The sequence below is a fragment of the Rissa tridactyla genome, chromosome 1 (genome assembly GCF_028500815.1).
Source record: "Rissa tridactyla isolate bRisTri1 chromosome 1, bRisTri1.patW.cur.20221130, whole genome shotgun sequence".
Taxonomy (NCBI): Eukaryota; Metazoa; Chordata; class Aves; order Charadriiformes; family Laridae; genus Rissa; species Rissa tridactyla.
The window spans coordinates 124,865,173-124,881,980 of NC_071466.1; the positions used below are offsets into that span (position 1 = coordinate 124,865,173).

General features: G+C 38.2%; 1 protein-coding gene across 1 annotated transcript in view; it reads right to left on the reverse strand.

Annotated features, from left to right (window-relative positions):
* Window positions 1–15,970, reverse strand: part of ZPLD1 (zona pellucida like domain containing 1) — a 34,371-nt gene extending 18,401 nt beyond the window's left edge. The window contains exons 1-2 of the mRNA XM_054208377.1: window positions 15,916–15,970; window positions 3,383–3,496 (exon numbers count right to left, since the gene is read on the reverse strand). Of these exons, the coding sequence (XP_054064352.1) occupies window positions 3,383–3,488 (106 nt within the window). The 5' untranslated portion in view covers window positions 3,489–3,496; window positions 15,916–15,970. The remainder of the gene's footprint in view (window positions 1–3,382; window positions 3,497–15,915) is intronic.
* Between the last annotated feature and the right edge of the window lie 838 nt (window positions 15,971–16,808).

Consider the following 16,808-nt stretch of genomic DNA (forward strand, 5'->3'; position numbering starts at 1 on the left):
AATATTCCTTTAGATGCTAAACATCTAGCTCATTTCTAGGGGATTTAGAAAAATAAATATTATTTCTATATATGTATAAGTTTAAACAAAAATATTTGCATTCCTGCAGTAAAAGCTTCTGGTTTTCTGAGTAAGAGAGGAGCAATGGTTTGAATGTTAGGTCACCCAGCTGATGGGGCCTTAAATGTAATGACCTCTTTGTCACAGAGTTTCCATACAGGCAAAGCACTTGGCCTCTTTCTGACTCAAATCACACAAACTGCCTTAGTCAACAGTATTCACAGGGTAAACAGAGTAAACAGAGTAAAGCTCAAGAGGTACACAGTTACTACAGTAACAGAGACCATCTTAAGCAAGGATGGACCCATGACAACATGAGCCAAATGCTGACAGTTCCACTGCCTGCTTCCGCTCTGGTACCACCCTTCCACATATTGATAAGAACCCAGAACAGCAAAAAACCTGCAGAGGACAAGAATTTGCCACAGAACAAAAGGTGACAAAAGTCATTCCACCAGAAGAGGCACGCAAAGACATTTATAGTTCAAAACCAACTTCTCTGCATAAGCCTCCTCTTTGATCAAATCACTGCTTTGATAGTGAATTAAAATGCATAGTGCATGTGAAATAGCTGCAATGTTTTTTGTAGCCTCTAAGTTCTCAGGATGCATTTAGAGCAAGAGCCCCTGAATCAAAACTGTGTGTTTCCCATCTGAAGGCTGCCAGACTGCTATGGCTTCATCCCCCAAAAGCCTCCTAAAAGCTATGTTTTACTGCAATGCAGAACTAAAGCTTTTTTCTCTAGGCAACTCTCTGAAGGGCAGCAGGATCTGACCTTATTACATACTCTCTAGGACACGTTTTGCTTTTGGTATAAAACGTCACAGAATTTTCACTCTACCAGATACGGGGTTTCTTTCCTTCATCCTTGCTGACTACTGCATACCTACACTCTAAAACAAACCCACTAACTGCAGAAACAAAAGTCCTGCCTGATTATTTATCATCCTATTTATGCAGCACCATCCCTATGCAAGAGTCATCTAAGCAAACAATGACAAAAGCACAAACAAATGAAAAATGGATGAGCTCCAGGGTTCCTTTAGGAAGACTTAATTTCTCATCTTTGCCGAAGACAACTTCTGTTCTTCACAGCATTTAAAAAGAGTAGACAACTTCAAAACCCAATGGCTTCCTGGTATCTGCACATCACAGACCTCAGCAAGAAAGTCCATTTTCACACCATGTTTGCAATTTCAGCTTACAACAATGAAGATTTCTTGCATGGAACAAATAAGGAACAGGAAGAAAGTCATGTCCATAACCAGGCTCTGTGAGAAGTATGTCAGCCTGGAGGATACTGGTTTTGAAGTGTTCTCCTTTTTGACCTCTCTCTCTCACCACTCCCCTTATATTTGAACTCCAAATGCAGCGAGGCCAGCACCCTCAAAGCCACAGCCTGAGCCTAGCACTGGGGAAGCAAGTGTAGCAAAGGCAAGGCCCTTCTCCCCACAGAGGCTCTCACACCCATCTTCTAGGGTTTTCAGAAAACGGAGTTCCAGCAGTTTCACTCAGCTCCACTAGCCCCAGCCCGCTACATAGTGGTCCTTTCTGCATACCGAAAATAATACCCATGAAATTTGGGGAAAAAAGGGTTTTCCGGTTTTCACCTCCATCTCAAATACACAACAGGTAGAATTATTTTTTCTTTCCTAGCTCTCAAAATCAGCACTAAGACTGTTAATTATATTCCAACCTTTGAATCTTTACTGACTGAGATCACAAACAAGAAAGAGCAAGACTCTACTCTCAGCTCCTACAGGCAGTGCAGGGTGATTAGCATTTACTTAAAAAAAATCTGTTTACTTGTAACCTAAACAGATTTTCTCCCAAGTCCCTGAGATTTGGCAGACACGGAATCTGATATGACCCTTTTTTATGAGGCAGAACTGCAAGAGGCCCCTAAATATCCACAATATGAGCTGGACTCAATTCACGGGTATCACATTGCAAATATAAAGTCTTGGCACAGGGCTGGTGCAAAAAATGACCAGAGAAAAATTTTAAAAGCGCAGAAAGAGGAATCTAAACTTCCCTCTAGCTGTTGCAATCCTCTCAAGAGGCCTGAAACAGAAAAACAATTACCTGAAAAACTATGAAAGGTAGATCTAAGGCAGGTGGGCACAATTCACCCACACTTTCAAGGCAAGCCAGTAAAACTTTTACCTAAGAAGGGGAATACAGAAGTAATTTGTGAAATACTCAGTTAAACAGTGATTTTGTCACAGATGGAGACAACATATTTGATCATCTTTGCATGTCTTATTTCTCTCCTTTTCATATTCACATCAACTAAGTGAAGAAGGATCAAACCCACTGTTGGTCTTTACATCAACAAAGCACCTAGCAGTGTGGTGGTAAGAGAAAACAATAAATAGACTGTAGGCCTTCTGCTGACTTAAGTTTAATAAAAGAGCTGATCCTTCCTGAAAAAAAATCAAAACTAGTATATTATTCAGAAAGCAACAACACTGAAAGGTATTACAGCGTAATACTATACTGAGAGTTCATCACTATACTGTTCAATTCAATTGCTACCTCCGAAACACAAGATGTGAGCGAGCCAGTATTCACAGCCTTTTTATTATTATTATTCTGTCCAAGAAACATCTGAGGCAGGAAGGGTAAGCAATGTAACAGAGACTAAAAGCATTCTTTACCTGAGTAAACCCAGATACGCTTGTCAGTAAGACTGAAATTTAATTTTTATTTCTCATTGTATTAACAGCTCTGGACATCTGATGTCCCCAGACTGACTTAATTCCCATTTTCCTCACAGAGTCATGAGTGTACATCATACATAGATACGTTCCATTGCTTCACCTGTTCCTAACCAAGCACTTAACATTGAAGTGAGGTACTGAATTTTGCCATCAACTTCATTTTGCTCAAAAAATAGATATATATTTCTTTATTTCACTAAAAGGACATAATTATATTCTCTTACCCAGATAAAACATGAAAGAAAACACAGTTAGAAGTTTCAGACTCTTAAATCTATAGAGAACACTTACAACAACATGACCTCTGGTGAATTTCTTGGACAGGACAGAGCTCTGGCAAAAGCAGGTCAAACCCCACTGATCCGAGGGGAGTTGTATTCATTACTACTAGGCTGAATTTGACTCATTGCACAATTAAGTAGAAAGTAAAGTGCAACACTAGAGGAGTTTCATTGTCACCGAGCCAGTTAGCACTTACTTAATGTGGAGTCCTACCCCCAGGCTTCAGACAGATTTAATGCTCTGTATTTAAAAATAAGCGCTGCTTTGAACCAAGACAATAAAGAAGCCATTAGAAAAAAAGTCTATTAAACACTTACCAGGAAACCTGCTATGGAGGTTTGCATCACAGTTGTATCCATTGAACTGAGCAGTCACTGAAAGCACTTTAATCGTCAGCAGGAGCAGTAACCATACCTGTTCCATTGCAAAACCTAGCAAAACATTAGATGGTTATTACACACATCTGTTCATTGCATTAAAGATGCTTACTGCAGACATTTAACCGCTCGGGAGGTGATGGTCTCCAGCAAAGCTATTGGGGATAAAGCTCACAAGCTTATGGGAAAGAGGCCACAAGCAGCAGGGCCCATTTCTCTACTTCTGAGTAATAGGTAATTTCTATAAACTTCTACAGCTTTTAATCATAATTTGTGGCAAAAGAGGTACTCAAAGACGATAAAAAAGAAAAAATCCTTAAAATATATTTATAGATTAGGATTGCTTAAATATTTAAACTCCAACAACTTTTTTTGACATTTCATTGTAAAAATTCTTTGAGAAAGACATCTTAGAACGCTAGTTCTATTTTAGTCAAGTGCTTGAAAACCATACAGATAAATGGCTTGCTGAGCGATTCTCAGGCTCAAGGTCCTAGAATGAAAATCAGTTCATATCTATTTGCCAAAAATCGGTTCTTTGAAGCATGCATGCAATTGCATTGACCTTAGTTGGCACAGACAGAGTTGGCACAGAAACCTGCATCCTATTTGAATTGTATCTGGTAACCAGGCCGGGAGATCAGAACACGTGAACTTCTAGTGCCTTGAGTAATTATTCCTCTTGAGAGAAAAACTCCAAGGTGTAATACCTGTGGTATTTAGCACAATGAAAAAAAAAATCTGATTCACACTGTCGTCAAAAATATCCAAAAATATTGAGATTCCTGTCCATGAATACAAGTATTACTGATTTTTTTTTATTTATTTATGAGATTTTGTAATCCAGGAAAATATCTCTGCTGATGTGAACCTAAAATGCAGCAGTGCTCTCCATTTGCCTAGACAGGAATTGAACAATTCTAAGATTTAGGAGGTTTGCTTCTCTAAAACTATAGATACAAAGATACTGATCGTCACCTGTCTCCAAGTAGACAGGAAAGACCACTTGTAAATTCTGTAGATAAAGCACACCTAAATGCAGCCATATCTGCCATGGCAAGTCGCAGTCCTGCAATGCTGGGAAGAGCTGGCAACAGCACATGGAGAGAACATTTGAGACAAACCCTCAACTCTTAACTGGATCTTTCATGGCTACACAGCTGTCTGAGCTAAAGTCTGCCCAAATTAACAGAAAGGCTTCCACTAGTTTTCAAACCATGCCCACAGAGTACACAAACCCGGGATTTCAAGCCTTGTGTTGAAAGACAGACCCATAGAGAACACTCTCAAGTGCTCTTTATCACCAAACAAACCAACTACAACACTGAGCCAAACTCTACTAAGAAGACAAAGGCATGTCCAAATGTCCAACCATTCACTCCTGTGTAATTCTGCTCAGAAGTACATGGAATAAAAATAGAAAATTGAAAGCACCAGCTTCCTGGTAAGCATGTATGTTTTGTAAGTAAGGTATATGTTTTACTATGATATTAAAAAGCAGTTTTGCTAGCAGGTTCTGCACAACTTCCTCAAAGTGTGACCTATAGCAACAATGAAACTCCCTTTTAGTTTCAGGTGGATACAAAACTCTAAATTAAAGCACTCTTTGACCCTCTAACTCCTTTTCCATTAGATTCCTTTGGAGGTTGACAGCACTTGCAGATAATGTTGATGAACTGTGAAAACAAAGAAAATAAAATTCCTAACTGGGTTGCTACAAAACCTCTGTATTTTCATTATCTCCTCACCCTCTCCATTACTCTCAGATGGAGAAGTAAGGTGGTGTTTTGCTTGTTTGTTTACTATGAAAATTCATACTTTATTTTGAAAGAAACATTTTTTTCCTTTGGAAAATTGGCATTTCTCCAGTGTACTGAAGCCTTACCTCTGCTTGTACAACAGTTACATCAATAAAGTGGCTATTACTGTTCTGTTGTATATGAGCTGGTTTCTGATGTCCATTACAACGGTATAAATCAAGGGCAATTTACCAAGATCTAAATCTGACTTCAATTTTCTAACTACCACAGTATTTTTTGCTCAAAATAAAAAAAAACAAAACTGTTTGAAAAGAGTTTAATGAAAGATGACACTGACAAAGCTGTAGCTATTATTTCAGATGAAAAGCAGAACCTACAATAAATTCTAAAATTTTAATTATTGAACTTAACTCCTACTGCTGTGCTTCAGAGGAAGGAGAGATGATTGCTGAGGAACAAAGCTGAATTAAGACATTAAGTATTTATAGCATTAGTTCTCTAGCTGTATTCAGAACAAGTCAGATTTTAACACAACCAATAATGCCTTTCTTCCTGACTATTGACTCATCTGTATACGGATCAACATGCAGATCCACATCACCGGTTGAGTACTGCTGATTTCAGTTAAATATGTTAGGAAAATGCATTATTTTTCATTTCTCAGGAAGATTACAGGGCTAGAAAGCACACTGAGAAGCCAACCTTGCCTATCTGCCTCCCCCTAGCAAGAAGGCAACCATTCCCGCTTTTCCAGTCTTTTCTTAAAAGGCCTCTGATAATTTATTTCTCAACAGAAATTTCCAAAACTTCAGCCCCCAAATGTATAAGGCATACTAACCAAAAGATTTGTACCATACTGATACTGCTGAACATTTCATCCAATTAAAGAAGCCTAAAAGTTTTATCAAAATAGTAACAGAAACATTGTAATCTTATTGCCTGTACATGAATACAAAATGAAAATTCCAAGTAAAAAAAAAAATCAAAGGTAATATGCAGGTACCAGGAATAGAGTGATTTATAATTCAGGATGAAACAAATTCTTGTGGAATATATTTGCCTTTTTTTATTTTTTCAACTTCAAATGCAATTCTTTAAGGCATTTGGTACTTTCCAAAAAAGAAGTGCTTCTTTAATCTTGTAGCAAACATATTTGGCTGTTAAGATGACTTTCAGGATTCCACAGATGCCAACACAAACTGCAAGGGAAATGCGATCTTTTCTATCTATGAAACTCTTAACTTAATTGACAAACCCATACCAGGCTTCACTGATGTACCAAGAGTTCTCTTCTGTGGTCTTCAGACCTCATCTCCAATTTTCTCTGCTGAGCAGCTTCAAGGACCTTAATCTCTCAAGGATCTCTTTTAATCTCTCAAGGATCCCACACCTCTTGAGTGGAGGGACTGCAAGGCAGGGACTGGGAGAGCAGTGTCCCTCCCATTGTAAGAAAAGACCAGGTTCATGACCACCTGAGAAACCTAAACTTACATAAGTCTATGGGACCTGATGAGATGCATCCCAGAGTCCTGAGGAAATTAGCTGACGTAGTTGTGCCACACCACTTTCCATGATATTTGAAAAGTCATGGTAGCCAGGTGAAGTCCCCAGTGACTGGAAAAAGTTGCCCCCATTTTTAAAAAGGGTAGAAAGGAGGACCCTGGGAACTACCGACCTGTCACCCTCAAATGTGTGCCTGGGAAAATGATGGAACAGGTCCTTCAAGAAGCTATGCTAAGGCACATGGAGGACAGGGAGGTGATTTGAGACAGCCAACATGGCTTCACCAAGGGCAAGTCCTGCCTAACCAATCTAGTAGCCTTCTATGATGGAGTGACTACGTCAGTGGACGAAGGAAAAGATATGGATGTGTTGTGGTTTGGGCTGGACCAGCCACTGAATGAATGACAGATGCTCTCTTTGACTTCTCTACCTTCAGAGAAGGAAGAGCATTTCCCTTTAGATGAGAGGGGAGAGAACGAGACGAATAGTGAATTTATGGGTTGAAAAAGAAACTAAACTACTTTTATTTCTATTTTATTATTAATATTTCATTAAAGATCATAATATTAGTAAGAAAATAATGAAATACATGCAATACATACAGAACCATATGATGACCACATCACCAGCAGGTACTAGGAAAGTCCCAGACTGGACTCAGAGACAGATGGTGACTGGACTCCAGACCTGGATTCAGGAATGCATGAATCAGGGTCAAAGGCAGACAAACAGAGAGTGTCCTTCTCAGACACCAGCCATAGAAGAAAGAGGCTAACCCTTCGATCCCTCAGCTTTTATAGCGAGCATGATGCAGATGGGATGGAATACCCTGTTGGTCAGTTTAGGGTAACCTGTCCTGTCTGCTCCTCCCCACAGGTGCAACCTCCCTACACTCTTCCACTTCCGAATCTCAATGTGGCACACAACAAAGTTAGCTGACGTTAGTTGTTATAGCAATAAGTATAAGAGCCTCTCTGCATACCATTCCTTGGTATTAACTATAAGCATAAGGCCTTATCACTCTGGTAGCAGACACTGTCTGAAGAATATACCATTAATTTCAGAAAGTCAGAAGAGGTTAAACTAAAAAGTAAAATTACTACAAAGAAAATTGGTTCTGTTTTACCTCAAAACAGGACAGGATATTGTCTATCTGGACTTCTTTAAGGCCTTTGACGCAGTCCCCCCCAACACCCTTCCCTAAATTGGAGAGATAGGGATATGATGGGTGGACTGTTCAGGGGATTAGGAATTGGTTGGATGTTGCATCTAGAGGGCAGTGGTCAACAACTTGATGTCCAGATGGAGATTGGTGACAAGTGATGTTCCTCAAGGATCCATATTGGGACGAGTACTATTTAACGTCTTCATCAATGACATAGACAGTGGGATTGAGTGCACCCTCATCAAGTTTGCCAACAACACCAAGATGGGTGGTGCAGCTGACACACCTGAGGGACAGGATGCCATCCAGATGGACTGGACAAGCTTGAGAAGTAGGCCCATGTAAACCTCATGAGGTTCAACAAGGCCAGGTGCAGCGTCCTCCACCTGGGTCAGGGCAACCCCGGTATCAATTAAGGCTGGGGGATGAAGAGATTGAGAGTAAAGCTGCCAAGAAGGAGTTAGGGATACTGATGGATGAAAAGCCAAACATGGGCTGGCAATGTACACTCGCAGCCCAGAAAGCCAACCACATCCTGTGCTGCATCAAAAGAAGCATGGCCAGCAGGTCAAGGGAGGTGATTCTGCCCCTCTACTCCATTCCTGAGAACCCCCCTGGACTACTGCATCCAGCTCTGGGGCCCCCAACATAAGAAGGACGTGGACTTGTTGGATCAGGTCCAGAGGAGGGACACAAAAATGATCAGAGGGATGGAGCACCTCCCCTGTGAGGAAAGGCTGAGAGAGTTGGAGTTATGCAGCCTGGAGAAGAGAAGGCTCTGGGGAGATCTTATGGCAGCCTTCCAGTACTTAAAGGGGGCCTAAAGGAAAGATGGGGAGTGACTCTTTAGCAGGGAGTGTAGCAATAGGATGAAGGGTACAGTTTTAAACTGGAAGAGAGTAGATTCAGATCAGAAATTAGGACGAAATTCTTTACTTTGAGGGTGGTTAGACACTGGAACACGTTGCCTAGAGGTGGTAGATGCCCATTGCCTGGAAACATTCAAAGTCAGGCTTAATGACGCTCTGAGCAACCTGATCTAGTTTAAGATGTTCCTGCTCGTTGCAGGGGTTTTAGACTAGATGACTTTTAAAGGTCCCTTCCAACCCAAACTATTCTATGATCTAAAATATTTACATGATCAATCATGTACTGTTTATGATATTCACAGTGTAGTGCTTAGTCTCATTGAAATGCCCAAATCACCGCAAAAAATCCTGTCATAGTCAATTAAATAATTTTACTTCCAAATGTTTCTGCCTCCACCTATCCACCTAGGCATCTCTTCCAAACAAGGTCTGGTATTTTCTATTTATCAAGGGAACTATTCTTTCTCTTGACTTGGGGGTGGAGGTAAAAATCTGTGTGCAGGACTTCCATTAACATGAAAAGAAGTTCACATGACAACTATCTCAAGCATTACTAGAACAAGAGAGCTTTAAAGGCCAGGTATAGACAAAGACAGAGTCAGGGATTTAAAGACCTACCACACGTGGTTAATTACATCATTTCAGAGACCATGGTTCACATATGTTTCTAAACAAATCAATTAAAAGGAAGAAAAGCCTAACATATTCAGGTTTCAATATAAGAAAATCAGAGTAAACTTCCAGAACACCAAAATAGCCAGTAGATGAATCTCTGCTGAACTAGCATTGTCTACATATTCATCACTGAGTCACAACTGCAGGTCTTACTGTTCTGTGATGCCTATCATTGAAGAGTACAAAGAGGTAAGAGTTACAACACACAGTCCTCAATTTAATTGCTACCATTTTACAAAGCCCTTATCCCCACTTTCATAAACTTCACCATGTCAGAAAACCCACACAAAGTTTCAAAGTAAAGATGTTTATAATTTAAACAAAAGCCATTTTGCAATCAGCTTTGGAATTTAGCTTCATGAAGTAGTGGTTTGACCTATCTAGATTCCCTCTTCTTTCCTCTCCTATCATCCGACATTGATTTCTCTTCACCCATCCTCTCTAAAAACATCTTCAAACATTTACCATTGTGAACAGCATTTACTGATTCAGCCCTACGTTTTTCTTGAAATTCATTTGTGAGGCAGTTCTGACTTTTGAGTCTATTACTTCTTTCAAATATTCATCCTGTATTTTACAAGAACATCCTATAATCTACTGCTTGTTCTCTATTTTTCATTCAGAGGGTATGTCAATTCTGAAAAATAATATGGTGATCTTTATGCCTTCTGCCTGGGTAAGTCTTTCAAAAAACCAGTTAATAGTAATAATGAAAAACTCTCAAAGAAAATTACAGATGTGATAAGCACAGAACAAAGCTGGTAGAGAATTTATAAGTGTTTTCATACATATCTAGTAACTGCCTAAGTTCTCTCTAGCATTGTACATTAGGTACAAGTAATGGAATAGAAACATTACTACTTTACTTATAAAAATATTTTCAAATTGTCATTATATAGTTCAACAAGTACTTCTCAGTCAACTCATGAAAAAATAGCTCCTTGTCTTTTGGGGTTACATTCATCTTACTGCCACACTTTCTTCTGCATCTGCACTCAAGTTGTGAATAGTTGTGAAGTGCGTTAACTGTATCGCTGCCATTTTTGCAGAACCACTTTGCTATTAGACACATACTGGATCATTTGAAGTAATTTAAAAGTAACCTGGTGAAGGAAAACAGTAGAATACCTCTCTACCTCAAGTTCTTCAGTGGAATTTTATCTTTTAAATTGTACATCAAATTGTAATGAATTATCCAAATCACGTTTTCATTATTGCCTTCCACTTTATTTCCCTGGGTTTTCTGATGCAGATAGAATAGGACTTGGGTCTCTACAGTATCTGTTTTGGAGACAAGCCTACCAAACAGTGGTAATTCCCTTTATTCAAAAGGATTGTTACACAAAAAAGGGCACCTGAGATGCAAAGAACTTTAAGATACATTTCAACTATAAAATTTTCCTCTGCTTGTGGATAATCTTTGGTGCTGAGATTTTGAAACGCAACATTTCTTTTCTTACAGATTTCTCTGATTTCAGATTCCATAGTGCCATCCCATTTCTGACACCAAGCAAAACCTGCAGAGCTGAAAATATATATATGCAGATATTCATACACATATACATACATATATACATGACATACAGATGCACATATATATATAGATATATATAGAGAGATATATATATCTCTATATATAGATATATATATCTTGAAGGTCATCAGTTTCCTAAACAGAGAACTAAAGCTGATGAAAGAGCTAAACCTGTGAACAGACTGTATGTTCCCAAAGTTACAGTATTTGAGGGCACACAGCACAGAAATAGAACAAATGTAAAAATTTAACATATACAAGGAAATAATAAAACTAAGGACATCAGATATCAGTGCACCCTAGAACGTATAAAAACAGCTGATCCTCCACCCCCCCACCCCCCAAAAAAGAAAAATAGTTTTGTTTTAAATAGGTAAACAAATCTCTGTCTATCTTGTAGCTATTCAGAACAAAAAGCGCAGTTGTGGACTACACAAGAAAGACACACATTAAACACGCACAGGTAGTCAGGCATAGAGTTGCCTTCAGTATGAACTATTTGGTCCTAAAAGGACCCGTGTTTATTTGCTACTCATATATTTCTACTCAATTCTTGAGATTTAAAAACAAAAGCCCTGGATTAGCTCCATACAATATCAGCTTTGTAATTAAATGTTGGGTCAAAGCTTGGAGCCTCTCCTTAATCTAACTTCCATCAGAACCAAACAGGAACTTTACCTGATAAATATTAAATCATAGCTAAAGTCTCAAATGACAAGAAGTTTTGTGAACCAAGCAGGTGCCTACAGTATCCAAGGAAAATGGGACCGGGGAACAATTTTTTTTCATAGGTTTTTAAAAACAATAGAACCAAAGCAAAAGCTTTGTATAAAGTTTAAAAAAATTCTGATTTATTTTCCAGTCCTTTTACAATAATCTCTTTCACAGGATAAAAAAAAAAAAAAAAAAAGCAGCCAAATGGACTGAGGAGACATTAATTTTCCAGAAGAGGAAGCCACACCAAAATCACTAGGCTTTAATCTGAAAGACTTCAAAATTTGACTAGAACACTACATGGACAACTGAAATTCAAGACCATAAAATATTTATATGGAAGCAATCCATATCTTTCTTACGAATTTAAATGAAATAACTATTTTAAATCCTGCTGAACACCAAAAGGCTGAAAACCTAATTCTGGTTCCTAAAGACATAGCTCCGTGTTTTTCTTTCCATGACTCTTATTACTGGTAGTGAGAATTCAATGTGTATGTTGGGTAAATAATAGAAGCCTTACAGCCATGCAGTGCTCTTCAACCTATAAAATCAGCAAAAGGTGTGCTTAAAGAGATATGCACTAGCATTGGTCCATCTGGAGCTTCATCTCATAGCCTTGGATGAGCAAAACTCCAGCTGAGATTGTTTTATTGCCTGCCTAAAGACTAGGGAAATTTAATCAGTGTACCATACTGCCAATATGCTATAAAAAAAAAAAGGAGATATCTACATTTTAACACTTCAAAACTTTCATAATAATCTTTTAAACATTATACTTCAGTATATGTGTCTGTCTTCATTGTTACAACAAACCCTTGGATGCACTAAGATTTTTTTTAATTTGGTCTGAAAAGAAACAAAGTTAACTGCATATTCACAAGGTAAGGAGAGAAACGGTGATCAAGTGAAGAATATGACTGTATGAAATACTTCCAAGAGATTTATACAAAGTAGCATAATACCTTCTTCCAAGGAGACAGACTATTAAGAAAATGCAATTATTAAAGCTTAAAAAAATGAACAATCATTTGTTGAACAAGCCAGAGATCTTGACTTACTAGATCTATTTAAACTTACGCACTTCCAGTTGTGGAAGTCATGGAGTAAACTGTTTACCTGCTTTCTGTGCTAAATATCAGAGTTATTCTAGCTTTTCCTACATCCGCTAGTGAAACACTAATATTCGTCAAACGCACTACCTCACCCCCACCCCATTTCATATTATTTTTACTGTAGTTATGCTTAGTGATGGAATAGTTGGATTTTACTTTAAATATTGCCAGAATACTTGCTTTGCTGACCCACAAAGATGACTTCAATAGAATATTTAGAATTTTCTTCCTTCATTTCACAGAAAATATTGCCAAAACTCTTCCAGACATTAATTTTAAACAACCTAAGGAAATGCTAGTGTTTTCCAAATCATGCCCATCATCTCATACAATGAAAGTACGTAAGTATATATCTGGTAGTTAAGCTAAAAATTTTAAGTTTATGTTTGAAATTAGGTTTTGACTCCATAGTTCACAGATACCTCAATAAAATATGAAAACACAAATCAGCTTAAAGTTCCAGATGTAAAAATGCATAAAATCACATCTCCTGAGCTTCACAGGAAAGACTGATTTCTATTCTGTTCTTCCAACCTGCATGAATTAACCACTGTTTCCCACAGGACATTCACGCAAGTATGAAGTGCAGAACATTGTCAGTGAGAGCAGATTTGAGAGGAAAACAGGTCTGAAGCGATTTATGGTCAAAGCTTTGGACCTGAATTAGGTAATTTTGGACAAATTCTCCTCTCACTTTCACACTCTTCATATTGTCTACTGCATCAGAAAAACTTTGACATCAGCAAAAGACCTGAGAAAAAAGAAAGCAAATTCAGTATAAGATTTGGAGACTATTGCAGTGATCTGAAAAGATCATTTTAGCCCAAATTCAGAGGCTCTTGACAAAGCAAGACCTCCTTTTAATCATTAACAACCACATAATTTTATATTTTGGGCTTAGGTCTATATTACTTTAATCTTGTTGTGTTTGAATTCACTTCGGTGAATTCAACATGAAATGCCAAGAATATAAACCTAATGAAAACAGACAGATTTGCTATTAAAGTCACTGCATATCTGACTTGCATCATAAAACTTAAATAAAAATAATTTTGGATTTTCCACTTCTCACTGCAGCTACAAAATATTATTAACAAGAAAAAAAAAATCTATGGTTAACAGTTAAAACTGCCCAATTATAAAACAAAGACCATCAGGTAACCACCAGCCATGCCACACACCCCTGCAGACTGGCTATTACATATAGAAGTATCTGTAATAAACACCACTACAGTGTTTTTAAGACATTTGCTAACTAATCTAATACTGAGAAAAAACGGGGCGATTTTGCTCTACTGCAGCTGCTTTATATTGTGTTCCTCTTTCAATTTTAGTGAAAATCACTGAGGGACTAAATCGAGTCCAGAATCACGTTGGACTGAAACACAAAAGCGACAATCACATTGAGTCCCCTGCACTGGGAGCATACAAAGAGTGTCCCTAAATCCTGGAACAAAGAGGTTGTTCCTAGACTGAAATATATTCTCATCACATGCACATTCAGTCTACAGATTTCCTTGTCTGAGTACTGATCATTCCATCACCTAGCAAATTTACAGAGACTATCAAATCATTTGATATAGGCCACTGAAGAGTCATCACATGCTAATGGCCTTCAGTTGCCTCTAACCATGGTCTGGATTCAAACACACTGATCTAGTGATGAGATGCTCTTAATCCTATTGCCTTCCCTCAGCCCTGCAGTCACGTGGGCAGATAGAGATCTAAATGAGTATCATTCTACTTAATCACTCTTTTTACGCTTTTGAAGAGAGAAATATAAATATAAATCTTCAGTAAATAATGCTTGATGTCACTATCAAGTAGATTATACTACAGCCATCTGTTTGCAGCTTGAAAAGTTACCAGTAAAATAAGTCTTCCCTGAAAATGCAGCAACAGTTTACGCCAGTTGTAGAATACTGCTGCAGTACAGTACAGTCTTATCCAATCCTTAAAAGTTAAGGAAATTTGTAGTAAATAACGCTACTAATATCTTTATCTAAGAAAGTGTATGTAATACCACAGATTTCATAAACGCTGTGAAATCAGAGAGCACTTACACTGTTCCCAGATTTATATTTAAAAAGAAAAAGAAAATTTTTTTCTATTGTGAAATAGAAAAGATTAGCTTATGGATATTTCTTTCACCATGTTTCAAGTCCACCTCATAGCCATTTTGGACTTAAAACAAGGTTTCAAGTTATTTTCGAGCCAACCTCTAAAACAAGCCTGAGGGTACTGCTCAAGACCTAGCTGAAAGAAAACAAAGCGTCATGCATTGATAAAAACATTCTTTGATCAAGAGCATGTAAGCAGGGCCAACACTCCTATCTTCTACTGCTCTTAGACGATGAAGTCTAAGAAGTTTCTCCTTACAGTACACAAAGCAATTATAGTAACTATGTCAATTTGGACTGTATCAGTTCATCAGCTTAACTGAAGACTTGATTTCAAATCCCCACTACCTTCATTCAAGAATATATTGCCATTATTATTACTTTAAAACCAAACAAAGGTGGTGCAATCATCATTCCCAGTCACCTTTGTGACCAGAGACAATATAATTTCCAATCAGCAAACCCATGTCATTCGATTGCAGTGGAGTCAGATAAGAAGTCTCGCTTATCAAAATTTTCCTCCATCAATGCAATGATTGTGAGAACAGGCTGACTGACACCATAAGTTGGATAACATTGTCTCCTTCAAGCAATCGATTGTTTCCCTCCTGAAAGCAAGAGTGTATTTGACATACATTGATAGCCTCAGCACTGCAAGGGGTGTTTGTAACCTTCCTCTTCTCACATTAATAGCGCGAGTCTGGCCTGGATACTTTTAGGTAAAAGCTAAGTTGCAAAAAAAAAAAAAAAAACCCAAACACAAACACCAAAAAAACCCCAAAACAAAACCAAAACAAAACCCCACCTCTTTTCACAGTTGGATACTAATTTGTCTTCATGTTTTCATTAGCCACTCCCTGCATACTTCTTCCCCAACAAATTCCCACTGAGATTTCCCAGTGAGGTTAAATTTGTCTGACAGGTGATAAAGTAAAAATTTTCTTTTAAAAGTAACGAATAATTTCACATTTACCAATATTTAAGTAAGTTCTAGTTGGCTGACATGGTGGGCACTTACCCAAATCCCCTGTAGCTGTTGAGTCAGCTGTACTCCATCTATCCTGTGCGCCTGCATGTGATCAAGTGTTCGACGACTCTGCCTGGCAGAACTTTTTCAGAAGATACTCTGAGCCTGTGGATGGGGGAAAAGAGACGCTCATTATGAAAATTCTTTTTAAAATAGGTCTGGATTTTAGATGGGAAACTTTGACAGGTCTCAGAATACTTTACAAGTCTGTTTATCATCAGACTGAAACCTGAGCAGTATCTTTATGGTAGCTTTTTTCAATCCTCTGCCTCTTTTTTTCTTGCAGCCTTTTGATCTGCTTCTCTCCACTTGTATGAAGATCTCCAGAGGACCATGTGGGGCAAACAATCAACCGGGAGAAATTATTCTGTCATCAGCTTGTTGAGGGAAAACCTTGTCTGCTTAAAAAGAGGGGTGGGAGGAAGAAGAGAGATGGAAGCACTGAGATAGGATCAGTAACTAAGCTGCAAGGTTATCAATGTCCCGTTGTGTGTTGTGAGAAATGTCTATTTTTTTTTCAATTCTGAGCTAAATTCATAGTACTAAACAAGACAAAAGCAAAAAGAGTGACATTTCACACTGTGATGAAAATGTGATATAGGGGTGTCATCATGAATACAGGTGTCAACAGAATGATAATTACCAACAGGACATCAATGCACACAAAGCCAAGTGCACACAAAGGCAAAGATCAAGCTGCTAGAAACCAAACCTGCTTCATAATATCTATTCCCCTGTCTCTGGTCTTTGGAGGGGGGGTGGGAGGTGGAGGTGTTTAACTCCCTTTTGTTGCATTAGTTTTTTCTTCCTCCTGCCACCTTTTGCCCCCTCCCTTCAGTTTCTATTGCAACCATCTATGCCTGGAAGCTTTCATTACACCTTTG